Below are 26,701 nucleotides of genomic sequence, written 5' to 3'. Positions count from 1 at the left end.
TTGGGGTGGGAGTATATATAACAAGTATCAGCAGACAGAATGCCATTGGCAAGCATTCTTGCTGATTCAAAAAGACGTGGATTTCATCACTCATTAGCAGAGTGACCTGGGTTGAGACTGATTATGAACCACCTCATGTGCTTGTCTGAGGTAGCGAGCCTACATCAGAAAAGCTGGTAGCGGCTTCCACCCAATGTTCTCTGTGCGAGTGAGCACTCACTCTTCTCACTTTTACAACAATTATTCTCAAGGGGCAGGCTTTCGGCATAGTCTGTATTCTGTCTCTGAGTGCCTGGCTTGAGCCCTGACTCAGCTTCTGATCCACCTTCCTGCTAATGCAGACCCTGGGAGACAGCGTGTGGTGGCTCAGGCCCCCAGCCCCTGCCATTCATGTGCAGAGCTGGGTGAGTTCCAAACTCCTCGCTTTAGCCTGGCTGTTCCTGCCACTTGGAGAGCAAATCTGTAGATGGGAGATTTCTGTCTTTCAAACACAAAGAAACAATGAAATAAAAATGATTATTTTACCTGGGAACTTGAAACTGAAGAGATGACATTTAGGAAAGTACCTTTATCCTGTGTTAAAGCAAGGCTGTCTTTCCCGGAGCCCATATTGGTGTGTTTCGATGCCTGCATAGCAGCCTGTGGCTGGCAGGAGCAGCCTGTGCCCCTGCACAGACACACAGGGCTGGAGGCCGGGTCCCTTGCAGTCCCACATCATGGGAGCCCTCCCCACTCTTCTCCCAGACACCAGGTGCCACTAGAGGGACAGGATGATTGAGGACAATCTGTACGGGATCTAATTTAGAGAGACCTATTAATATATTTTGAAGGGCATTTTGTGCCAGCATTCAGAGCTCATTCACTTACGAGCGTTGGATTGGGCGGAGGGGCTAACTAAAGCCTTCCTGAAAGCATGAGGCAGAGGCTTAAAGGGGCTCCTCCTGCCGTGCTCCCAGCTGGGGCCTGCGCTGGAGGGAGCAAGCTGGTGCCTTGGTCAAGGACATAGGCTTGTGTATAGCCTCAGCAGCAAGTTCCTCCTTTGCTGCGACTTATTATTATTTTTTTCCAATTTGGAATTTAACTCAAGATATGAGCATATTTTTATCTCAGCCTGTAAATGTTTGATATTTCAGAGATGGCACAGTCATGACAGCACCAAAGCATCAAATTGATAGTTAAAGAAAAGATTCAGGGGGCTGGTACTATGGCTCAGTTGGCTAGTCCTCTGTCGCAAGTGCTGGACTTCTGTATGGGCATGGTTCATATCCTGGCTGCTCCACTTCCCATCCAGCTCCCTGCTTGTAGGGAAAGCATGAAAACTATTTCCCAGGGAAAGCCTGGGAAAGCTGTAGAGGATACACCAAAGCCTTGAAACCCTGCCCTTGCATGGGAGAACTGGAATAAACTCCTGGCTCCTGGCTTTGGATCGACTCAGTTCCAACCATTGCAGCCAGTTCGGGAGTGAATCAGCAGATGGAAGATCTTCCCCTCTGTCTCTTCTTTCTGTAAATATGCCTTTCCAATAAAAATGAATAAATTTAAACAAAAAGGAAAAGATTCAGGTGGTGCAGTAAGCTAAGCTGCTATCTGTGATGTGGGCATCCCATAGGAGTGCTGGTTCCAGCCTTGGCTGCTCCACTTCTGATATGACTGCCTGCACTGAAAAAGCAGTGGAAACATAGCCCAAGTGCTTGGACTCTTGACATCCACTTGGGAGACCCAGAAGCAGCTCTTGGCTTTGGTCTGATTCAGCCCTAACTGCTGAAACCATCTGGGGAGTGAACCAGAAGATGGAAGATGAAGATCTTTCTTTCTCTAATTCTGTCTTGCAAACAAATAAATCTTTAATAAAAGAAAGAAAGAAAGAAGAGATTCAGTATAAAATTCTACCAAATTGAAATCAGGGTAACTTGGAAGTAAACTTGGGAATTTTGAAGAGAGAAAACAATTTACAAACATTAAAACAGTAACACACCAATAAGCAAGCAAAACAAAATGCTGAGCACCTCATTCTAATCTCAGTAGGGACTTCTCAGAGAGGGTTGAGCTTCTGGGGCTTGTGGGAGCCTCAGAGGAAGTCAACTGTGTCCGACATGGGTTCTGTGGCTGTGCCTTTTGGTGATATCCTTTCTTTAGTTAAGAGAGGGCCCGTTCTCTACATCTATGCAGGCCTACTATATACAGAAAGTAGAGATGAGGAAGGTTTTATGCGCAAGGATGGCTGCCAAAGAGGAGGCTGCTGTGGTTGACCAGCTGTCCTGGTCATGTGCAGAGCTGGGCCAGAGAGGTGTGTGAGTGCAGGGCAGTCCTGGACGTGGATGTCAACAGGGGCCACGTACCTGCTCCCAAACACCCAATCTTCTCTCCCTGAGGGCCCAGGTTCCGTTACCCCTGATGATTAGTATCTTTGGCAATGCTACAAATGTCTGCAAAACAGCAAGACATTTTCTCAATGCTACACTGATGTAACAACACAGAGGTGTGCGGTCCCCCTGATTTCAGAGAACAATGTAAATGGAAGTCTGCTGGAGGAGCCCCAGGTTTTGATCAGTGAGGTCCTGTCTGAACACCTCCAGAGGCCCAGCAATGATGGAAAAGCTGGCAATAATTACATGGAGAGCGGGTGTGGCCTTACCTTAAATGCAAAGAAGTGGTCAGTGTATTTTTCACCAAAGACAAATGATGCCCCAGCATCACTGTACTCCAGAAAGATCTGAGTTCAAGAAAGAAAGAGATTGTTGTTGTAAGTGGAGTTGACGGTGCATGGGATGCCAGGCTCTGCAGCTGGGCTGGCTGGATTTGGGAAAGGCATGTTCTCAGCTTTGTCCTCCCAATGAATGAATGCTGCAGAAGTGCGTTTCTGAATTTCACTGGTGTGCAGATTTCTTGTCATTGTGGACAACCCAGGGGCAAAGCAGCCTATTTCAGACACGCTTTAGGCAGCAGACTCAAACAGAGCATAAAGCAAGGCGCTCTGCTGAGGCACGTTTACCTGGACTTGTCCTCCCAACCAATCAAAAGCTATATATCCAGGTTTGGTTCTTAGAATCAAAAGTCCAAGAAGAAACTGCAATCCAATTCCCCAAAAGACGGGTCTCCAGTAAACCTATGCGGGAAGAGATGAATCTTGTTAACAGATGAATGCTGACCTAGGCACAAACGCCCAGGGCACTCCTGTGAGTATTCTCATATGCAGCCTGAGACCCGCCTGCTTTGAGCCGCCTTAGCCGAGATTCCCTGGATTAAAACATACCTCAAAATTCTCAGGATTTGGGGCAAGTGTTTACCCTGGCAGTTAAGTTACCCATGTCCCATATCAGAGTCCCTGGGTTCTGTGCAGGCCCTGGGAGGCAGTGGGTGATGCCGAAGGAGCTGCGTGCCTATTGCCCATGTGGAGACCTGGACCGGACTCATGGCTCCCAGCTTCAGCCTACTCCAAGAGCCATTTGGAGAGTGAGCCAGCGGGGAGGAGCTCTCTGCGTCTGTCTGTGCATCCATATCTCTTAAGTAAATACAAATTCAAAACAACAACAATAACAACAGCTCATATTTGCATTCCTTCCCCTTCTCTAAATTGAAGTGTTCAATTCCAGTTTAAAAAAAGAAAGAAAGAAAGAAATGAAAAAGTAACCACTGTGTTCCAATAACTCAGACACACAGTAGCCTGAGAAGGGCCATTACCAGAAGGCGGCTCTGACTGTCCTAGCCTTGCTGTTGATACCAGGTACATATAATTACTTCTCTTGTCTGGAAAATGGCAAGGCAGAACACGATTTTTCTGTGTGTCCAAGGTTTGTTGACCTGACAATTTGAAAGTGAATTAAGTGAAATTCTGCCCTGCCGTGGGACTCCCATTTCTCTGTAAAAGGAACCAATTAACTCTAATGTGAAGCCAGGATGGCAGCGGTAATGGACAGTCATCTGCTTTCACTTTTGGTGAAGAGATGAGTGGCCTGCAAAGAATTGTGGGATTAGAGGCACAGAAAATGGAGACGTTCATCTGATCAGGAAGGAATTTGGACTGGATTGAATGACTGTGGTCTTCGATTAATGCTTTTTTTTTTTTTCAACCTCGGGTCAACCTTTTAGCCAGAAAAAAGCAAATTTGGTCTCTGATTAATGCTTTTTTCTTGGGTCAACCTTTTAGCCAGAAAAGCTCTCATGGCTTGCCATTGTAAATCCCATCAGAGAATGTCTCAGCATCTTGCTCATTTCTTGGCAGAATGAGGCTGGCAGAACAAAGATGACAATTGGGTTCAATTGGAAACAAGCTGTACAAGGACTTTCAAAATTTTTGGACTTAGAAAAGCTCAAATTGCAAATGGGAATTGGATAAACTGCAGGAACCAGTGGTAGAGTATTAGACTCTTTACTAGTCTGGGGAAATCTGGCTCAAAGGGGGATGAGATTTTCTAAGTGTTTCTGTGGAGGAGAGGTATGTAACTGGAAACTGGAAGTGATAGGAATAGAACATCTCACTGGCTGTGTACCTGGAGAATGAAATGGACATGGTAACAGGGAGTGCTAGGAAAATTCTGGAAGCACACTGAGAAGCTTCCAGTAAACATATGAAAGTAAGAAAACCAGTGGAAAATAAATTCTCTCATGGTCATTATCTTTGGCAATTTTCACATGGGGCTAAACAGAGGAACAAGCCTCTCCCCTCCCCCTCCCTCCACCCCCACAAACTGATTTCCCACTTACTCTGGTCGGATGCTTGGAAAACAGAAACATCAGGATGACATACATTATGAGCCCACCAAAGGACACCAGCTGCTGTTGACCCAGTTTGGCAGTGTCGAGGATCAGCCAGAACATTACTGCTAGGATGAGCAAACTCCAGATCACCCTAAGAAAGGAGAGTTGGAGGCACTGGCTTCAGCTGTTGTGCTGATTTGAAAAGTCATTAGGTTTGAACTAAGGCACCAAAAATATTAGCAAGAGTAATGCATCCTGGACCTTGGAAGCGGTGCTCTTTCAAACTGCAACAGACCCTCGGTTTGTGGTTTGGACGGCACAATGGTCAACCGTGTGTCTCTTTGTGTAACTCTGGGGCCCTTTGAGCTAAGAATGTTCTGCCTGGTTCGAGCTCCCCTGGAGAGTCCGGTGAGCATGAGAAGGTTGACTTGCTGCTGGAATGGCAGGGTCAGGAAGGACGCCACACTGGGATTGCACAGGCCTGGTCTATGAGGCCAAGGAGTGTGACATATCTTGGTGGATCCCAAAAGATCCATTGAGAGTCCTACACGGCAGGATCCCCCAGAAGGAGAGGAGATAGCACAGAGAGAGGTTGAAGCAAAAGCCCTGAGTGCTCACTGCAGGACACGAGATGTGATAGCTTAAGAGTTGGTTTGAAGAATTCCCAGGCAGGCCAATGTTGGGCTCGAATCAGGCACTTGCCTCCTGGAGTTTGAACTCCCCAGTTCTGATCCGTTCCTGGCTTTAAGATTGGTGCAAAAACAGGTAACAGGGTGAGAGGGGCTGTTCTTGCCCAAGCTGGGAAGAGATACATGGCACTTTCAAGCCAAGTTCAGCTTTCGTTATTGTGTGGGATAGAACATCCTAATATTAAAAATATGTCCCTGGAGAGGGCCTTGAGGTTAGTGGTTAACACACCTGGAATGACTGGATTGGCTCCCAGGCTCTGGCTCCTGACTCCAGCTTCCTGCCAAAGCCCTGGGAGATGTACTGGTGGCTTAAGCACGTGGGCTCCAGCTCCCTGCCAAAGCCCTGGGAGATGTACTGGTGGCTTAAGCACGTGGGTTCCAGCTTCCTGCCAAAGCCCTGGGAGATGTACTGGTGGCTTAAGCACGTGGGTTCCAGCTTCCTGCCAAAGCAAGCCCTGGGAGATGCACTGGTGGCTTAAGCACGTGGGTTCCAGCTCCCTGCCAAAGCCCTGGGAGATGTACTGGTGGCTTAAGCACGTGGGTTCCAGCTCCCTGCCAAAGCCCTGGGAGATGTACTGGTGGCTTAAGCACGTGGGTTCCAGCTCCCTGCCAAAGCCCTGGGAGATGTACTGGTGGCTTAAGCACTTGGGTTCCAGCTTCCTGCCAAAGCAAGCCCTGGGAGATGTACTGGTGGCTTAAGCACGTGGGTTCCAGTCACACATGGGGAAAACCTCAATTGAGTTCCCAGCTCCTGGCTTTACCCTGATTCAGTCCTAGCCTTTTGTAGGCATTCAGAAATTGAAACATTCAGGAGGAGCTCTCTCTCTCTGTCTGCCTGTCTGCCTCTTCAATAAAATGCAAAACAAAGTCTGTGACCATTGGAGTGTTGATTAGATAAGCAGACAGCCAAAGCCATCTGAGTAGACCAAACCTTTAATCTATATTCTCAGCTGCTTCCTGGTGCATGAACATGTAGTGTTTCTCTCAGAGAATGCACGGAAACTTATTGATGTCTTTTGGACATTTTGTCATTAAGGAGCTCTTGAAGGCCGCCAGTTGCCTCTCATTTAGGCTTTGCCTGCTTGTTTGTCAAACAAAGGTTTTAGAACAGCTCACTTGTTAATGTTAGTATCCCATCCATGACAAAGCCATTTCAGGAAACAAACAAACAAACAAACAAACAAACAAAAAAACAACCCTTGGAGCAGTGTTGGAGAAGACCAACCCTACTTCTCTGCTATCGTAAGAGAATCAGGTGCAGTTACCACTTCAGCCAGAACCAGTGGTGATTCAGAAGCCTTCGACCGGGGGAGAGAAGGTCACCAAGCCGATGCTCGTATCTGGCCATCAGATGATCCCAGATGACAAAGAAGATGGCCGCCATGGTGATGACAAAAAGAGGAAGGGCTCTGTGGAAGTTCAGCACGCAGGCTGTGATCACCAGCAGCAGATAGCCTGTCCGGGAGGCAGACATAGCCATGAAACATCACCGTGCCATCAGCTGGACCCTCAGCCTGCAGCGGGGGGAGAGGGCTCAGCAAGGAAACCATCACACAGCTGTGCATTAACACTTGGCTTCTTTGGGAGTAGGGAAGTCCTTGAGATTCTCAGCATGAATCTAGGAGGACAAGGTAAGAAGTCCTTCCTTACAGGACCCTCTAGTGTTTGAATTGTGACACTTCATCACAGTGCCTCTTACGGCGTAGGATTAATTTTTTCCCTTTCCCAGTCACACTCAGCAGGTAAGCTGGGAGCTGATACAAGGTTAAGTTCTGGGACAAACATGGATAAAGAGGCATTGCTTCTCAAGGACTGAAGCTTAGATCTACAGCAACCAAGACCTGCTCACAATCTCTAAGTGCCTGAAGATGGAGCAGCTTGCTATGGGGCTGTCTGTGCAAAGCAGATTTGAGCATGTATCTAAGGATTCTTGGTACAGGCACTCGACAGTTCAGTTACTGCTTAGGATGTGCACATCCTAAATTACGGTCCTATGTTTGATTACTGGGTCTACTACCCATTCTGGTTTTCTGGTGAAGTGCATCCTAGGAGACAGTCCTGTCACCCACGTGGGGAACCTAGATTGAGCGCTGGATTCCGGCTCCAGCTTGGCCCTGCTCTGGTTGTTGTAGCATTTGGGGAGTGAATCAGAAGATGGAAAATGTGTTTCTGCTTTTCCTGAAGAGTGTGTGTTCCTAGCCTTCCAAATGAACAAAATGAATCTTTACGAAAGAAGAGAGAGTAGTCCCATCCTTCCCTGTCATCTTACCGGTTAATAAGATGCCCCAGGTGATATACTGAAGCGTGGTTTTGTGTTTCCTGCAAAAATCTAGGATTGTATCGTACTTCCTTTCCAAGCACCTGGAACACAAAAACAAGAAGGCCTAGCGAAGTAAACACCAAAGGCGTGGGTCATTTGGCATGCGAAGGCCAGTGGAAGCGCTGTTGAGTGAACTGACAAAGTTCAACTGGGAAATTTGTTTCATTTCGGACTTAGATCAAGCGTGGTCTTGATCAACCTACCACGGACTATATGCACCAAACCCAGAGGGGTTAGGGCTATGCAGAAAACATGGATAATGAAGCAAAAGTGGGAATGAGTCCCCAGGGAAGAAGGTTGTTTCTGAATAGGAAGTGTCACTGTGGATGACACGTGGTGCTGGCCAGGGGCACTGCATGAACTTTCTGTGCATGTGATCATGAGTGCTCAGAATTAGGAATGCTGCCCTCCCCTGCCCCCCAGGAGAGCGGGAGTGAGTGGTTAACTGCAGAGAGGTTGAAGATGAAGTGACGAAGGATAGCAGTGGGTGGAGGGTTTAACAGGGACATCCATGGCCCATAGGCTGATGTCATTAGATTCTTCAATGGCAAGGAGAGTGTGTGGTCCAACTGAACAGGTCAACTCGGCAGGAAGTGAGGGCACTGCAGAGCTGGACTATTTGGGTCTCTGAGCTGGGTGGATTCTCATCTCCCTGGTAACAGTCTCTCTACTGGTAACACAAGTGCCATCTTAGGGCCTCTGGCCACCCCAGAGAATATCTCATTCTGCTCGGTCACAGACTCACCAATGTAAGATGAAACTTAGCTCAGCCTTCAGAGGTGCAAATATTCTTGGTGTAAGAGACTCCTTCCAAAGTGTGCGTGGAAAAATGAGATGGAAGACAAGTATATTTTGGTGCAAAAAAGTAAAATTATATGCCAAAGCTTTTCACAATTTCCATTTTTTATGATTAAAAAAAACCCCTCATTTTATTTGAAAGGAAGAGAGACAGAAAGAGCTCTGTCACCCACTGGTTTACCACCCAAATGTCTACAAAAGGCAGGGCGGGGCCAGGCTAGAGGTGGCAGTGCCAGAATGCATCTGGGTCTCTTATGTGGATGTCTGGGACCCAACACTTAAGCCATGGGCCTCCTTGAGAGTGTGTATTCCCAGGAAGCTGGAGCCAAAGTGAAATGGTCAGGTCCAGACACCCTGATAGGAATTGCCAGCATTCCAAAAATCCATTTAGGCTGCTGCACCACACACCCACACTAATCCGTGAGATTTCTGCAGTCACTCGCATGCATGAATACCCTTTGCACCAAAAAATAAAGCTATCCTTTAATTCCATTTTCCACAAATTCAGAAACAAATTCTGTTGTCCTCCCTATGCTACTCTGACCACCTCTGGAAGTACTTCCTATACACAAAAACCAAGCTCCTCAGAGACGTAGGAGTTCAAACCAGGTCTAAGTGAGAATTTAGAAAAGTGACAAGCAGAGAGAGAACTCGGCTTAGTGGTAAAGGCACCAGTTAAGCTGTCTGAGTCCTTTATCACAGTGTGTGAGTTTGATCCCTGGCCTGGCTCCTGACTCCAACCTTCTGTGAGTCAGACCCTAGAAGGCACAAGGATGGCATAGCTGGCTGAGTCCCTGCCACTTAAGAAGGGGATTGGACTGAGTTCCCTGCTCCTGGCTTTGAACTGGCAACCCAGCTGTTGTGGGCATTCGGAGAAGGAAGCAATAGATGAGTGTCCTATCCTAACTCCCTACTTCTACCTCTGGACCCCATCTCTCTCTCTCTCTCTTTCTCTCTCTCTGTCTTCCTCACCCCCTCCAAAGTAAACAAATGGAATAAAAAACGAGAGAGGCAATAGACAAATATCGTGGTGTTAGGAATACAATCCTGCATTAAGAGTCAGAGTGACTTTGTAAGCCAGCACTATTCCTACCAAGCTGACAGAACTCGGCTAAGTCACTTCTTTTAGACTCACTTGGCCCTTGCTCTTCCTTAATGAATCATAAGAACATGGACGGAACAAGGCAAGAGCAATAGTTTGTTGGGATTGAACGTGGATTCAGTCCTTTAGAAGTCACTTGTTATTGAATGACATGGAGAAGATGAGTGATCTACTTTTGTAAGAACTGGAGCAATTATACCTGGTAATTTATACTTGTAATTATAAGACTGTTCTGGATATATTTAAACTGAGATATTGAGCTCCAACGACATCAGCAGTTTGGAATGACCCCATCGATCATTCTGGAGCCCTATTAATTTTTCTAAAAAGGGTTTTGATGGAGTGTAGGAGTGTGGTTGTTGGTGGCAATTTCTGGTCAATCGAAACAAATGTTAAAGATCAGATGGGGAAAAACGGAGCGCCAGAGCGCAGCAGGAGGTGCGTGTGGGGAGAAGGGAGGGTCAGAGCTCAGAAGCAGGTGCGTGTGGGGAGAAGAGAGGGCCAGGGCGCAGCAGGAAGTGCGTGTGGGGAGAAGGGAGGGTCAGAGTGCAGCAGGAAGTGCGTGTGGGGAGAAGAGAGGGCCAGAGCGCAGCAGGAGGTGCGTGTGGGGAGAAGGGAGGGCCAGAGCGCAGCAGGAAGTGCGTGTGGGGAGAAGAGAGGGCCAGGGCGCAGCAGGAGGTGCGTGTGGGGAGAAGAGAGGGCCAGGGCGCAGCAGGAAGTGCGTGTGGGGAGAAGGGAGGGTCAGAGCTCAGAAGCAGGTGCGTGTGGGGAGAAGAGAGGGCCAGGGCGCAGCAGGAGGTGCGTGTGGGGAGAAGGGAGGGTCAGAGCTCAGCAGGAGGTGCGTGTGGGGAGAAGGGAGGGCCAGGGCGCAGCAGGAAGTGCGTGTGGGGAGAAGGGAGGGTCAGAGCTCAGAAGCAGGTGCGTGTGGGGAGAAGAGAGGGCCAGGGCGCAGCAGGAGGTGCGTGTGGGGAGAAGGGAGGGTCAGAGCTCAGAAGCAGGTGCGTGTGGGGAGAAGAGAGGGCCAGGGCGCAGCAGGAAGTGCGTGTGGGGAGAAGAGAGGGCCAGGGCGCAGCAGGAGGTGCGTGTGGGGAGAAGAGAGGGCCAGGGCGCAGCAGGAGGTGCGTGTGGGGAGAAGGGAGGGCCAGGGCGCAGCAGGAGGTGCGTGTGGGGAGAAGGGAGGGCCAGGGCGCAGCAGGAGGTGCGTGTGGGGAGAAGGGAGGGCCAGGGCGCAGCAGGAGGTGCGTGTGGGGAGAAGGGAGGGCCAGGGCGCAGCAGGAGGTGCGTGTGGGGAGAAGAGAGGGCCAGGGCGCAGCAGGAGGTGCGTGTGGGGAGAAGAGAGGGCCAGGGCGCAGCAGGAAGTGCGTGTGGGGAGAAGAGAGGGCCAGGGCGCAGCAGGAAGTGCGTGTGGGGAGAAGAGAGGGCCAGGGCGCAGCAGGAGGTGCGTGTGGGGAGAAGGGAGGGCCAGGGCGCAGCAGGAGGTGCGTGTGGGGAGAAGGGAGGGCCAGGGCGCAGCAGGAGGTGCGTGTGGGGAGAAGGGAGGGCCAGGGCGCAGCAGGAGGTGCGTGTGGGGAGAAGGGAGGGCCAGGGCGCAGCAGGAGGTGCGTGTGGGGAGAAGGGAGGGCCAGGGCGCAGCAGGAGGTGCGTGTGGGGAGAAGAGAGGGCCAGGGCGCAGCAGGAGGTGCGTGTGGGGAGAAGAGAGGGCCAGGGCGCAGCAGGAGGTGCGTGTGGGGAGAAGGGAGGGCCAGGGCGCAGCAGGAGGTGCGTGTGGGGAGAAGGGAGGGTCAGGGCTCAGCAGGAGGTGCGTGTGGGGAGAAGAGAGGGCCAGGGCTCAGCAGGAGGTGCGTGTGGGGAGAAGAGAGGGCCAGGGCGCAGCAGGAGGTGCGTGTGGGGAGAAGAGAGGGCCAGGGCGCAGCAGGAGGTGCGTGTGGGGAGAAGAGAGGGCCAGGGCGCAGCAGGAAGTGCGTGTGGGGAGAAGAGAGGGCCAGGGCGCAGCAGGAGGTGCGTGTGGGGAGAAGGGAGGGCCAGGGCGCAGCAGGAGGTGCGTGTGGGGAGAAGGGAGGGCCAGGGCGCAGCAGGAAGTGCGTGTGGGGAGAAGAGAGGGCCAGGGCGCAGCAGGAAGTGCGTGTGGGGAGAAGAGAGGGCCAGGGCGCAGCAGGAGGTGCGTGTGGGGAGAAGAGAGGGCCAGGGCGCAGCAGGAGGTGCGTGTGGGGAGAAGGGAGGGCCAGGGCGCAGCAGGAGGTGCGTGTGGGGAGAAGGGAGGGCCAGGGCGCAGCAGGAGGTGCGTGTGGGGAGAAGGGAGGGCCAGGGCGCAGCAGGAGGTGCGTGTGGGGAGAAGAGAGGGCCAGGGCGCAGCAGGAGGTGCGTGTGGGGAGAAGAGAGGGCCAGGGCGCAGCAGGAAGTGCGTGTGGGGAGAAGAGAGGGCCAGGGCGCAGCAGGAGGTGCGTGTGGGGAGAAGAGAGGGCCAGGGCGCAGCAGGAAGTGCGTGTGGGGAGAAGGGAGGGCCAGGGCGCAGCAGGAAGTGCGTGTGGTTGGTCCCTGTACCCTTTTGCATGATTCTCTTCATCCACATCACGGTCGTTGTCTTTGTTTCTTGGGGAATCCTGCTGGATCGTGACTTGTTCTTCGTCCTGGGAATCAAACATTGTGAAAGGGGCAGAATGATGAGTGTCCTGGCCTGGCATAATGGATCTCTTAATCTCAGAACTCTGGCAAAGAACTTAATAGATCTGGTGAAGTGATTACCCAAAAAGATGGCCACCATTGTTGACTGCATAGACACTCGCTCCGCCCTGCCCCATTATAATCACACACACACACACACACACACACACACACACACACAAAACAAAACAAAACAAAACCAGGATCTCATTTTCTTCACTCTTTCTTCAGAAGGGACTATTGGTATTTCCTCTTTTCTTAAGGGAACACGTTTTGGGTTGTGTCTCTGTGGTGGTCTAAAACACACCTGCTCTGCTTTCAGGCAGACATAACTGAAGAAGCTGCATATGCTTCCCTTGATTCTCCGTCAGCCCCAGTGTCAAGACGACAACCACTGGCCCGACACAGTAGCCTAGTGGCTAAAGTCTTTGCCTTGCATGTGCCAGGATCCCATATGAGCGCCGGTTCTAATCCCGGCTGCTCCACTTCCCATCCAGCTCCCTGCTTGTGGCCTGGGAAAGCAGTTGAGGAGGCCCAAGGCCTTGGGACCCTGCACTCGTGTGGGAGACCCGGAAGAAACTCCTGGCTCCTAGCTTCAGATGAGCTCAGCTCTGGCCATTGTGGCTACTTGGGGAGCAAACCAGCAGATGGAAGATCTTTCTTTCTGTCTCTCTGTAAATCTGATCTTCCTGGCTCTGCACCTTCCTCTCCTTGGGTATTACTGGGCTAAGAAAGACTAATTCCACCCTGGGTGAGCCCTTGCTGAAAGTCAGAGAATGCCCTACAAGCCTGCTATCTTTCCTGGGCCATCTTTGTGGATGCAGAGTGGCTCTTGAATACCCGTAGCCCATGTTGTTGCCAGGGCAGCGGGGAGGATTTCTTCTTTCTCTCCTTTCTGCTTTGGTGCCCGAACCAACAGGCCTCAGGGTGGAGGGCTGAGCTGCACCATCACGGCAGCCCCTAATAGTTGTTCTTTTCTTACAGCTGACAGTACCCCAAGTTCCTTCCCATCTGTTGAATGGCTACTCCTACTTTGCTTTTTTCACGTTTTGAAAACGACCAGACACCCCAGGAACAGCTTTGATCCTGGGACGTTTGCTGCTTGCTTCCTTTCCCAGCCAGGCCAGCTGGAAGCATGGCTGTTACTCTCGTCTGCAGTTCTTGCTCGCACCCGGCCTGCACCCCAACCTGCCATGATGGAGCCGCTACCACCTGGCCTCTGCCAAGGTCACCCAAGGCCTATGTTAGCTAAACTCATCACTTGCATTCTTATCCACCACCAAGAACCGTCTACCTTTTGATTTGGTATGACTTAATTTTTTAAAATAGCCTTTTCTGTGGGTGGTGTGAAGTTTTAGATGCACGGCAGAGCTGACCTGAAGCTACTAAGATTTTCCACACATCCTGTGCCCACAGATACACACAGCCTCTGCCATGACCAACATTCCGTACCGGAGCTATTGGAGCTATTGGCAGCCGATGAACCCACAGTGACACTGTTGGCATCACCCCGAGTCCTTCATGCACATGAGGGTTCATTCTGGGTGTTGTGCATTGGTGAGTGTGGACAAGTAGATAGTGAACGTGGGTTCACTATCGCGGTGTGATGGCACCTAAATCTTCTTCATCCTCATCTTCCCTTGGCCCCTGGAAACCACTACCATGTGCTGTCTTCACAGACTTGCCTTTTCCAGGATGTCAGAAAGTTGGAATCAGATGGCACATAGCCACTTCCTACTAACTTCTCCTGCCTCAGTAACATGCGTTTAAGATTCCTGCACATCTAGGCATGGCATGATAATCCACTCTTCAGGCCTGTGTGTACCTCAGTTGGTTTATTTATTTTCTACTGGCGCATGTTCTTAGTTGCTTCCGGTTGGGTGATTATGAATAAATCCACTATAATCATCTGTGTGCAAATTGTTATGTGGACAGAAGCATTGTTTTCTGTTTCTTTGTTGAATAGCTATGAACACTTTTAAACTTTTATTATTTGAAAAAGATACCAAATGCTAGGCATTATATTATCAATATATACCGACAGCTTATATGCTTGCAGAGGAAGTGTTAAATTCCCAGATGTTAGCTGCTAAATTTTGCCTTCAATTACCATCTCTTGTCTTCTAAATTTTGCTACAATGATTTTCTAAGTTTTCTACTTTAAAAACTTTTTCCTGAGAAAACCGCATAGAAAATGGCACACGCATGGGCACTCTGTTACTTTATAAAGAAAGTGCTGCGTGGGTGACTTGCTCGTATTTTTAGTGAGAGTAGGCTTTCTTTGAGTGAAATCTGACCCAGAATTCTATATGTAAATGAAATAACTCTCCCCTGACTGCTGTAGCCTGGGCGCCATTAGGGAACTCTTTCAGGGCTCCATAGGCCCAGATCTAGAACTGTATCTTAAAACCTTCTTTATGTCTGTCTCATTTGCTTGAAAATCCGAGTGCTTTTTTTTTTGTCTGGGAATGGAGGTTAGAATCTATAAGGGTGGGAAATGAGAGAAAGCCAGGAGACGAATGGGTGTTTGGCATGGCAGTTAAGATGCTGTTGGGATACCTTGATCTTGAACGGGGGTTCCTGAATTTTGGTCTCAGCACCACTCCCAATTCCAGCTTTCTGCTACCATGCACCCTGAAAGGCCCAAGTATTCCATCTCCCACATGGAAGACCCAAATGGCACTCTCCAACGGAGCTGGTTCCAATCTCCCAGTTATAGCCTGGCCCAACCCTGGTCATCACCGCAGATGGGAGATCTGTCTGTGGCAGTGTATCTTCCCAGTAAAATTAAAATGAGCATTAAAAAGAAAGTAAGCCTGGATGAGATGGGCTCTGAGGGGAGGTGTCCAGAAACAAAATGACCATGCAGGAGGTGAGTTTTCAGCCCAACTCTGCCTTACACACCCTACTTATTGTGGAACCGTTTCCTGGAGCCACCAAGTACCACTCTGGCCTGTGCTAACGGGTGCCTGTGGCACCGTAGCAGTCACAGCAAGGGTCCCTTAACCACCATCATCACACCGACCTGTTTGCTGTTCATTTGTTCCCCACTTTGTACAGCACCGCTTCTTATGGAGTTGTTATTTTCTGATACGTTCTGGTTTTCCAGAAAATTTTCTTCAATCTGATTTAAAAAAAAAGTACAGATGGCAAAGTTAAAACATCAAAGCCCCAACCTCAAAAATGTTCCCCAGTGAATGAAACCTAGACGCATTTTTGAAAGCTGACATGAGCCAAGATGAAAGATTGACAGCACACATTGGGTTCAAGACACAGTTGGTGAATTATGGACTCGGAAGGGAACATGGCTTTCTCTTGGTTTTGTTCTGCTTGAAGAGACTGATGTCCTGTGACAGGCAGAGATGTGCAGCTGTCCCCGCCTGGGCCAGCTGACTGCTGAGCAGAGATGGGGACACAAGTAGGTTTCTCTCTTCAATCTGTCCTGTTACACAGGTTTCCAACTTAAAAAAGCCAACAATAGGGGGTGTTTTGGCTAGCAAAAAAGGTGCCGGTTAGGACACTCCTATTATGTCGCAGTACCTGGGGTCTGGGTGATTGTGGATGCTCGGGGTAAATGAGCAAGTGCGCAAAATCAAGTAATTCCCTCCACCAACCTCTTTCCTTCTCTCTCTCTTCCTTTTCCTCTCCCTCTTTTTCTTACTAATAAATAAATTTAACAAAAAGTTGTAGGAAACCATGAGCCAGAGAATTCTTACATGTGGTTAGTTGTATGTACAGCAATTGCTGGTAGTGATGAGTGTAAGAAGTAAGAAACTTTTTTTTTTGTTGTTTTGCTGGGGTTCTATTAATTTTAATTTAAGGGATTGTTCCCAGGGGGACTTCTGTGTCCAGGTGTGACAGACATCTGGCTGTCCTCTGTGTGTGTGTGTGTGTGTTTTGTCCCATCTGGTCCCAACTTGACTTTTTGAGGCAGCTGGTTAAAGGCACCAGGAACTGGGCCCCCACACCTGCCAGGCCAACAGCTGTGACCTTGTCTTTGAAACATGACGAGGCAAATGGCTTTGGTTTTACATGTTAGATTTCTCGCTGGACCCATGAATGTAGAAACTATTGCAACCCCAGCGTCTAATGGTCACACTTTTCACTTATGAAAACCCAAGAGTGTTAGAATCAGTGCAATCTCACAGCACATGCATAATCTGCTGATAAAAGACATGCTCTCCGCCTTGCTTTTCATGATCAAACTGTTTCGATCTTACATTAACATGCTTTTTACACATAGCAGACACAGACATTTGTGAAGTTAAGGAACCGCAATGGTTTTAATATTGCATTAGTACAGCAATGCAGGGCCTCTGGGTACTTGGTATAAAAATAGAGCATGGAAGGAAAATGTATCTCTTATGGGAAGGTGGCAAAATGCTGCTGATTGCTAGAGGTGGCTGATGGGTACTTAGGGCTCATTTTGCTATTCTCTCACTTTGATGGATGCTGACATTTTCCAAAACAATCAGTTAAAAATAAAACCGCGGCTGAGATGTGGGAAAAACAACCTGGGGCATTGAAGAGCGGGTCCTCGGGGTCCATCATTCCATGCGGGGTGTTGAACAGGTCACAGCGCCCATCCACCCACGCGCCACACAAACCATGCAACCCAGTTAAGCTGGGTTTGTCGTGGCCCTTTCCAGAATCCATTTTAGTAACTCAACTTCCTAATGCTGGTCACTACTGCCACCTGGTGGCTGGATCCTGCCTCTTAGACGCCAATGAAAGTGGAGGGTGTCTGTTTTCACTGGATGGTGGGCTTGCTTTGCCCCCAGCAAAGCGGACATCCTAGTCTTTCAGTGTTTTCACTTGAGGATTTCCACCAGGAATAGCAGAGTTACTGTGGACTTTGATTAGTACCTGAAAAAATAACCACAGTGACACCTGCTTTTCTGTTTCTTTTCAAATTGGAACCCTGGGACTATAATTGTTGGCCGTAATCACTTCTCCGTCCATTGTTTGACTCTGTGTATACAGCAAATCTGATTGCTGGATATCGTGGTTCTCCTAACTCAACATCCACGGCTGTGTTATGGCAGCCATCTCCACTGGAGTAGGGGGTTTTTGAACAGTGAGTGGCATGCGCCTCAAAAATAAAATGTTTATATAAGAGGCGGACAGACAAGGAGAGAGCTCCCATCTGCAGGAGTGGGACAGGGTTTCAAGCTGCAGCTGGGAACCTCATCACGGACTCCTACATGGAAGGTAGGGCCCGAACGCCTTGAACTACCAACTGCTGCCTCCCAGATTTGCACTGGTATGAAACTGGGATCAGTAGCTAAAGCCAGGTATCCGGCCCCTTGCTTGGATTTACAGCACAGGCATCCCAACAGGTGTCCTAGCCACCAGGCTGAACACACACCCTGCTCTTGGGTACTTGAAGCATTCGGAAAAGGGTCTACAGTCGATGTGAAATGCCCTGCCATTGGTCCAGAAATTATACACGGCCTCAGTTACACTGGCAGAACCTAATCCCAATCAAAAAGGGGGCTGGGCACCTTTTCTCAGGGTGATAGTAGTCCCAGTTAAAATTCTCTGTCATGTTTCTAGAGGAAAGGAAGAGTGAGAAATACGAGGAGCAACTGACTGACCAGGCCACCACATACTATCTGTTCAAGACGAGAGGATGCTAGTTGAGATTTTTTTTTTTACAGATGAATTTGCTTATTTGAGAGGCAGAGTGACAGAGTAGTCAGTGAGACACAAAGAGGTCCTCCGCCTGCAGGTGCAGTCCCCGTACGGCTGCAACAGCCAGGGCTGAGCCAGGTGCAAGCCGGGAGCCTGGAACTCCATCTGGGTCTCCTTCTGGGGTGTGCAGCTTGTTCCTGATGCGTCCCAGACTGAAAGGGGATAAAAGCCTTTCTCAGCAAACGTTTCTAGATATTCTATGTTTATGTCCTTTTCGCTCATCCATGCCATTGTAAATAGACAGCCAGGCTTCTCCTGATTTTAGAATGGGCCCTGGCGATGGCTTCTTTATACATGCGCCAGTTCGTTTGCAGTTCCAAAATGTCACTCTGGAGCACAAAGATGAGGCTGTGGCATCCTTCCCCCTTCTGAGGCAGCGGGCCATTTTCTGTTTGTCGCCTTTCACTTACCGATGGTGGCCCGCTCTCAGCTCCTGCCAACCCATATCACTCAGGTTTTCTAACCATCTTTTCATATATGACATTCTTGTTTGTTTTCTTCTAAAGAGTAAACACAGCCATGTGGACGTGGCAATCCTGAAGCCTTGACTTCAGGCGTAGGCTGTGTTGCCCTTGAGGGCACCAGCATCTTGAATGAGAAGGCCCGTATTGGGTCCCGGTGACTGCTTCTGATCCAACTAGGACTGGACACCTTTGGACTTCAAATACTTGGGCCTCTTCTACAGATATGGGAGAATGGATGGAGTTCCTGGGTCCTGGCCTTGACCTGGTCCGGCCCTAGCTGCTGCAGGGATTTTTTTCCTTAAGATTTAGTTTTGTTTACAAGTCAGAGTTGTGGGGTGGAGGAGCGGGGGACGTGGAAAGACAGAGAGAGATCTCCCATTCACTGCTTCATTCTCCAAACGGTTGCAGTGCCCAGAGCTGGGCCTGTCTGAAGCTAGGAGCTAGAGGCTCTTTCCAGGTCTCCCATGTGGGCCATTTCCCAGAATCATTAATCAGGGAGCTGGGTGGAAAGTGGAGATGTTACCCATATGGGATGCTGGCCATGCAGGCAGAGGATTCGCTTGCTACACCATCATGGAGGCCCCTGTAGAGCAGGGCTTTTAAAAGTGAACCAGTAGATGATCCCTCCTTTCCCTTTCAAAGAAAATGAAAAAAAAAAAGTTTCATATAAAAGTAGCTGAGAAATAGAAGCCAGGTTATGCAGTCTGCACACAGCAAGAAGGAGGAGTCCAGAGGGTATTACGCCAGCATCAAAGTTCACAAATGCAGGAGCACTGCTGTGTGACAGCGAGGATTCTGCCTTTGGCAAGTGTCTGGCATGGGTATGGCCACTGCTACCAGCCTGAGAAATGGCCTCCAGGGCCTTCCTAAACCAGCGTTCCTGCAATTTTCACCACTTCTAACATTTCATACCTGGAGTCCAAAATAGGTTGGATTGGAAATGAGGAACATAATCTTCAGGTGGCTTTCGATGCCGGCAGAGGCCGAAGGGTCAGGCAGGCTGGATAAGGCTGCAAGAAGGCTGAGACCAGTCCTCACGCCTGCAGAGCCTGTCACTTCACTCACTAAATCTTTGACTTAAGCTTCTTTGCCCTATTTTAAAATGAGGATCCTATAGCCCACCTTACAGACCCCTGATGAGGATCAAATCCAAAAGTCTGCAAAAGACGTCATCTAGTCATGGGGTCTACGAAGTACTGTATCATTCAGTGCAAAATGAAAGCAACAATCCAAGTTACAAGAGAGAAGTTAATGTCATGGGATAAAGTTGGAAGGGGAACAGCCTAGGGGTGCAGTCAGTGGCCTCTGTCACTTTTCACATGCCATGTTACTCCCAGCTCCCTGCTCTCACATCGCTAGCCTATGGCCTTGTATTCACAGCCTGGATAAAACCATGCACTATCAGGCAGGAAGAGAGAGGGAAGGAGACAATGGACTGGGAGCACCTGCCAGCCATGGCCCCTTGCTTAGGCACGCCTTCTACTGATGCTGCACTAGCCAGAATCTAATTGCGAGGAACTCTCGGAAATGGGGCTTTGTTCTAGGTGACCATGTGTCAACAGGAAGTCATTGAAAGGATGAGGGGCAGGGAATTTTAAAAGCTCCCTTTTCCGGAAGACAGTACGTGGTTAGAAACTGAAAGGAAGTACTATCTGCCTCTCCTTGAAACTGCTCCTCTGGGTCCGTATTCCCATGCGAGCATAGAAAGAACGAGATGAGGAGACGTCAGGGGACAAATCCCAGGCCACACACACACACACACACACACACACACACACACACGGCTGCAAGGACCTGCTCAGCAGGGCACTCACAGTCCAGGACCTTTGTGTTCCAGCACACCTCACAGCTCACGCTCGCTAGAGAACTTCAGAGTGTCCTAAGGGGTGGCTGTTCAGCCTGCCAGCCAAGATCGTCTGAAGGTGAAGCTGCCTGCGTCCCATATCCCAGTCTTGGCTAAAGAATCCTGCTAATGTGCGCCTCCTGCAGGGCATCCAAGGAAGGCTCCAGTAGTTGGTTCCCTGAACCCCAAGCGGGAGACCAAGACGGGCTTCCAGATTCCAGCTTTGGCCGTCCAGCTGTTACTAGCAATTGGGGAATGAGACGGTGGCTGGGGACTCTCTTTTTTTCTGTGTTTGTTGCTGTTCCAGTTAGCTAGATAGGTAGGTAGATAGATAAGTAAAACAAAATGAAATGTATTCATGGAACCTAAAGAAAGTTCTGCTGGCGTGTGGATGATATCTATTAAATATTTCTAGACTATGGGGGTAAACCCTAAGAGTTGTGCTGGCAAGCTCTACGAAAGACCTGGTTTTCAATGCCAAGGTTGGAAACCGTTCTTTACAGTAAGCACACTTGTTTCACCATGTGGATGTACTATGTATTCCCTTTTTGACACTCAGTTCAAGGAAAAGCATTGAGTTTTCTCTGGGTCTTCTGGAGCAAAGCATGCTGCTTTGCCCCTTGGGAATGTTTGGGGCTTCCCAACCCACCTTCCATCCGATGAGTTCTTAGTTACAAGCCAGCACAGGGATATGCATCTGGAATACTCCCTCCAACCCCCTGTTTATAGCTGGAGATTATGGACTTCTTTTCTGAATCTGTTCATATTATCTTCCAGGAAACACGCTAGTAAGGGAAACCAATCATAGCCAGGAAGAAAGGCCTCAGCATTTGCCTTGTGGTCATTAAAAGTCTTGAAATAAATAAGTGGCATATAAACGGTTTTCAACATTTGGTTTAATTGCCTGCACAGCTGATGGCATGCTTTATCCAAAAATGATCGTCTCTCCTCTGTGCACATCAGAGGCTCAGGTTATAGTTACAAGATGAAATGCATGTTAGCGTCCAGTGTGATTTTGACACACAGTGTCCACTGGGTGGCGCTGTCCTATCAAAGCTGGCAGAAGCACACACACCCCTGGCCTCCCTTCTGGTTCTGGAAGTCTATCGGCTACGTAAGCAGGAAGCTGACTTGAAGTGCTCACTGCAACTTCAATTTCATCTGTTATAGATACTTCCCTCCTATGTTGTCTAGAGTGACTGCATCTATTTTTTTTTTTTAATTTCATCTTTGTCAGAAAAGCATTGTAAGATCCTTGGCCAGTCACCTTTGAGACAAAGTGAAGGCCAGAAATGTCAACATTACTAATGCCTGCCACTTACTTGGGTCAAAAAGGAAGACGGATCGATGGACGATGAGAGTATAACATAGGCAAACGCACATGATAAGGCAAGCACAGTGCCAAGATGGAAGTAGGAGCATGTAGGGGGCAGATGCAAGCCGAACTCACAAACTTTCTGGGAAAACAGAAGGCTATTTCGGTGCAAAAAAAAATTTGCTATTCATGCAGTTTTGACATAATACTCATTTTCTATGATTTTTTGGAAGACCCCTTGTATATAGATATTCACTGCGAAACCCTTTGAACTTTTATGTTTGACAATTCTCAGTGTAGGAAGAAGTTAATAGTGTTTCTAGGTGAATATTACCTATTAAACCAAAGCAAGAGAAGGTTGGACTATATTATGGACCGATTGTTTAACCATGAATTCCATGTGCTAAATTAAAGTCCAAACTCAGCATGTAAATGTATTTGGACATACAGGCTTTTCAGGAGCAACAGACAGGATTGAGTCACACAGCAAAAGAGATCTAATCTGAGCTGATTGGGCAAGACCTCTGTCCTCCTCTCTCTCTACCATGTAGGAAGGCAGCAGCTCCCAAGCCCTAGGAGTTCCCAGAGTGAAACCTCTCACGTTGCTTTCTCGAGTTCAACTGTCCCATCCTCCAATACCGGGACACAGCCATTTATGCGGTAAAGGCCGCCCAGCCTATGGCATTTTGTCTGGGCACAGAAACAGAAGAATCCATTCATTTCAGCAGCGTGTGAGCTAACAAATGCCGAAGACATGAAGGATGGCCAAGGTCAGAGAAAGGTGCTAGGGAACAGGATGTTTCCTTGGTCTAAAGGTATCACCGCTCAGGTCCTTTCCTCATCAGGTGACAGGCGCTTCGCCAGGGGCCGACCCATCCCGCCCCGGCGAGGTCCTCACCCACAGTGGGGCAAATGGACCCTACGTGCCTCCTGGTGCGGATGCCATTTTGAGTGTGAACTCTCAGATATGGGCCGGCTCACCACAAATCCTGTATGAAATCATATCCTGGACAGACCAGCGGATAAATGCTTAAAGTGCGATTTCTCTTTTCAATACACATCTGTCACGGACCGTTGAGAAGGCCAGTCTTGTGAGAAATAAACAGAAGCCAACATTGGAGAATGTTATAATTGCCAAGAACTAAAGAGACATACGTAACCCAATGAATTCTTCAAAGGGTGAGCAACATGAGACGCTTGAAAACTTGGCCCATGAACAAGCAATACGGTGGAGGTGGCTGAGCCGATGTCAGTTTTCTTAGAAGAGGAAGAATAGTCCCCCTTACAAAGGTGCACCCAGAAGAGCAGTCCTAGGTGATTGTGTGGGTACAGGACAGCTCGGTGCTGCCTGGCGAACTCACTGTTCTTGCCTATACTGGAGATAGACTGGCGCCTGAAGCCCCTTTTGCAGCAGCTACTTTGGAAACAATTACAAATCCTTTCTCTGCCCTTTGGAGATGTAGATATTCTCTTGAAGAACTGCCTTCAGCAATGTGTGTGAAATGCAAGCATTCCACTGTCTCCTGCTCCTACGAATGTAGGAGCTAAACTCTAAGTGTTGATTAGCATACGGGTTCCACACTCACCAACTCCCCCCTTCCTTGCTTTTATAAGACTTCTGCTTTCTGGGGCCAGTGCAGTAGCTCAGCTGTTTATCTTCTACATCTAAGCGTGGCATCCAATATGGGTGCTGGTTTGTGTCCCAGCTGCTCCACTTCCCATCCAGCTCCCTGCTTGTGGTCTGGGAAAGCAGCGGAGGACGGCCCAAAGCCTTGGGACCCTGCATCCACGTGGGAGACGCAGAAAAGGCTCCTGGCTCCTGATCAGCTCAGCTCTGGCCACTGCAGCCGTTTTGGGAGTGAACCAGTAGAAGTAAGGCTTTCGTCTCTTCTTCCCTCTGTAAACATGCCTTTCCAATAAAAATAAATAAATAAATCTTTTTTTTTAAAGTTCACTTTTTCCCCCTGATTCCTCTGGACACTTGTGCTTCTCCTCCCTCCCTATGTCCTTATTCTTCCTTTAAAAATGCCTGGTCTCCTCTCCATAAATTGGGGTTGAGTTCTGTTCCCACTGGAGCCAATTGCCAGTGTAACAGTTGGATACTGAACGAAATCTGTTCTCATTGTCTTTACTCACTACCGTTTAGTTCCATTTGTCCTTAACACTACCCACATCTGGAGAGAATGCTAAAAGGTCTAGACTATGCTTATCTGTGTGCACTGATGTTTGGCATTTCTAGTTAACATCCAGGATTTCCACAGATGCCCAACCCAAGACAACAGCTCCCTTGTTTCTGCTGGGTTATCTTTTGTGCTGACTGAAGGCTTTTGCTCTTTCTGCGGACCGATTTAGTGATGTGTCATTACTCCAGCCTGGTTCTAGTCTCCCACTGTTTCTTCCCTTTCTCAGATTTAGGCTGTTTTGCTTGGATAAATAGAGATATTCCCATAGGAACCACTCTTGTGTCTCTCTGGGAGGAGGAGAAGACGGGAGGGGGTCTGAAGTTACCCCTGGAGGCAGGAGGAGCTCCCGAGGGCATTCCTCCCCTCCTCACTCTGGGCCAGGTGCCCTGTGCTGTGCTCTCCCATACACCACACAACCTCCTGGCTGGGGCTGCAGTGTGTCTCCTGAAGTTCACTGACTGGGGCGGTGTTGAGGGAGGAGCCCTCACTGCCCTCCGCAAGGGTTCATGTTACTGTGGGAGTGGGGTTGCTATGGGGAGAAGACTGGCTGCACGCGTGAGTTCTTGCCCTCTTGCTCTCTCGGCCTGCCTCCATCCTACTGTCGGGTGGTGCAGATGTGCCTGATGTTGGTACCTTACCCTGGATTGCCTGTCAGACAGAGAAAAACTTTTTTTTTTTTTTGTAAAGAACCCAGTCTCTAGTTTTCTGTTAGAGTAGCAAAGAATAGATGAAGACCCTCGCCCCCCACACACATAGTTTTCTCTAGGTTTTCGAATATTTGTATAATTCTCAACTTATTATGCTGCAGCCAACTATTGAAGATAAGCATCCTTTCTCCTCCTACTGAAAGCCAATCGTCTCTCTGTACATAATGATCCCATTAGCTTGCCTTATATCCGCTCTTTACCTCATTCCAGTTTGTTTGCCATGGACACGATTCTTGCTGAATTCATCAAAGGCTTCTGTGTCTCTGACTCCAGCTAGCTTCCTTGTTAAAATGTTCCTGTCCCTGACATGTGTGAAGTCACACTAGGCTGGTTTCCTCCTGTTACTTGTTCTCCCTTTCCTGTGCCACACAACAGCCTTTTCTACTCAACCCTAACTGTGACCCACAGCTCCTCGGGGCTCTATCCCAGGCATTCTCATCCACTCTTTCTACAAGTGTCTCTTGCTCACGTACCACAGGAGACACGTGTACTGGACACTAGGGTTCACATGGAAGGTCCCTGCTGCAGACTTTTGGAGAAAACCTGTCAACCATAAATTATACAGCTGATGTCACTAACTGTAACTGTAATAAGTAATACTAAAATTGAACAAACTGATTATATAGGCTAACTGGCTATACCCGAAATTCCAAAAATATAACCTATGTAGTCTTGGGGAACTGGAAATGTTCTCATGAGTGAAATACCTTCCAATCAGGTAAGAAAAATAAGCAAGGATAAAATTCTTTTACATGTGTTACTGGAAACCGAGGTCTTTCTTACTTTCATTTTCTTCTCTGATTGGTTAGGCAAATCTTAAGTTTTTCAGAATAGATCAAAATTAAGGCAGCAATGTGTTTTTTTTTTCTTATGAAAGTTCTTTTATCTGGGACTGTGCTGTCAGGTAGTGGGTAATGCCACCCCCATGGTGCCAGCAGCCCATATTGTGCAGGTTTGACTCGTGGCTACTCCACTTCAAAAGCAACGCCTTGCTAATGGCCTGGGAAAGCAGCAGAGGCTGGCTGAAGTGCTTGGGTTGGCTCCCTACACTCAGGGGGTGATCTGGAAGAAGCTCCTGGCTCCCGGGCTTTGGCTTGGCATAGCCCTGGGTCTTGCATCCATTTGGGGAGTGCACCAGTGGGTGAAAGATTTCTCTCTCTCTCTTTCTCTCTCTCTCTCTCTCTCTCTGTATGTAACTTGGCTCAGCTCCGGCTACTGAGGCCATCTAGGGAGTGAATCAGCAGGTGGAAGATTGCTCTGTCACTCCTCTCTGTACCTCTGCCTTTCAAATAAATACACTTGATCTTAGCCAAAAGGCCCTTTCAAATAAATAAAATAAATTTTCAAAAATGTTTAACCCAGGGCACAGCAGGCCAACAATGTGGTCATTTAGACTTCCTGACCATCTAATTTTGAGACTAAGAAATATCACCTACCATCTAATACTTCCCACAACATGACAGAAACAAAGTATAGCAAAACTGCAACCTTTAAAGTCATTTGCTCAGATCATGAAATGATTTTTCTTTCTTTTATTTTTGAAATGATTTGTTTCTAAGATGAACAGGGATCATGGTTTCAGTTCCGCATAACAGCCTGGTTGGAAGATGGCAGAACAGGGAGGAAGAACGGAAGACAGCTGTAAAGGAAGTGCTGGAGGACATGGGGCAGCGTCAGTGGGACCCTCAGCTGGCACCATCATCTAGGGGCACCCTGGATAACTTCCTCTCCAACTGATGATGTCTACTGATCTCACAATTTAGGGTCCTCCTACACATTCAGCAGAATTGATCTCAAATCCACATTTGGAGAAGCTGCTTTGGGGAATTTCTAAAATAGCCTTGGCCATCAAGCCAAGAATCACCATCTTTCCAAAGAACGGTGACTAAATGAATGTAAAATAATGAGAAATCCGTAGAACAGATGTAGGGTGTCTAAAAATGTCAAGAAATGCATTTGTGTTAGTAGACAATGAATCAAAGTGATCTGACATATTTGAAAAATGACATCATTAAGTTCTATGATGAGACTTGGCCGCTGAGAGCTGAACTCCTCTGTTCTAGCAGGAACCTAAGGACTTCAAGATTTGCATTTTCACAGCTCAGCAACAACCCAGAACTGCATACTGGCTTCTTCTATACATACGGGGTCCCCTCAGTGCATTGTAGTGTTTGCTATGGAAAGAGGCAGATGACACATCTGAGTTTCAGAATTTTCTTTGGCCTCT

General features: G+C 48.5%; 1 protein-coding gene across 2 annotated transcripts in view; it reads right to left on the bottom strand.

Annotated features, from left to right (window-relative positions):
* Positions 1-26,701, bottom strand: part of SLC28A3 (solute carrier family 28 member 3) — a 59,566-nt gene that overhangs the window by 19,906 nt on the left and 12,959 nt on the right. For both annotated transcript variants that reach the window (XR_009246652.1, XM_058672771.1), the window contains exons 2-8: positions 15,294-15,392; positions 12,149-12,234; positions 7,657-7,748; positions 6,653-6,842; positions 4,705-4,849; positions 2,993-3,106; positions 2,636-2,713 (exon numbers count right to left, since the gene is read on the bottom strand). Coding sequence is in view for 1 of the 2 variants with exons in the window: in XM_058672771.1 (XP_058528754.1) it covers positions 2,636-2,713; positions 2,993-3,106; positions 4,705-4,849; positions 6,653-6,842; positions 7,657-7,748; positions 12,149-12,234; positions 15,294-15,392 (804 nt within the window). In the remaining variant the exon portion in view is untranslated. The remainder of the gene's footprint in view (positions 1-2,635; positions 2,714-2,992; positions 3,107-4,704; positions 4,850-6,652; positions 6,843-7,656; positions 7,749-12,148; positions 12,235-15,293; positions 15,393-26,701) is intronic.

The sequence above is a fragment of the Ochotona princeps genome, chromosome 14, assembly GCF_030435755.1.
Source record: "Ochotona princeps isolate mOchPri1 chromosome 14, mOchPri1.hap1, whole genome shotgun sequence".
NCBI classification, from domain to species: domain Eukaryota; kingdom Metazoa; phylum Chordata; class Mammalia; order Lagomorpha; family Ochotonidae; genus Ochotona; species Ochotona princeps.
Note: the sequence above shows the minus strand (reverse complement) of the source record. Positions and strands in the feature narration are given on the sequence as shown.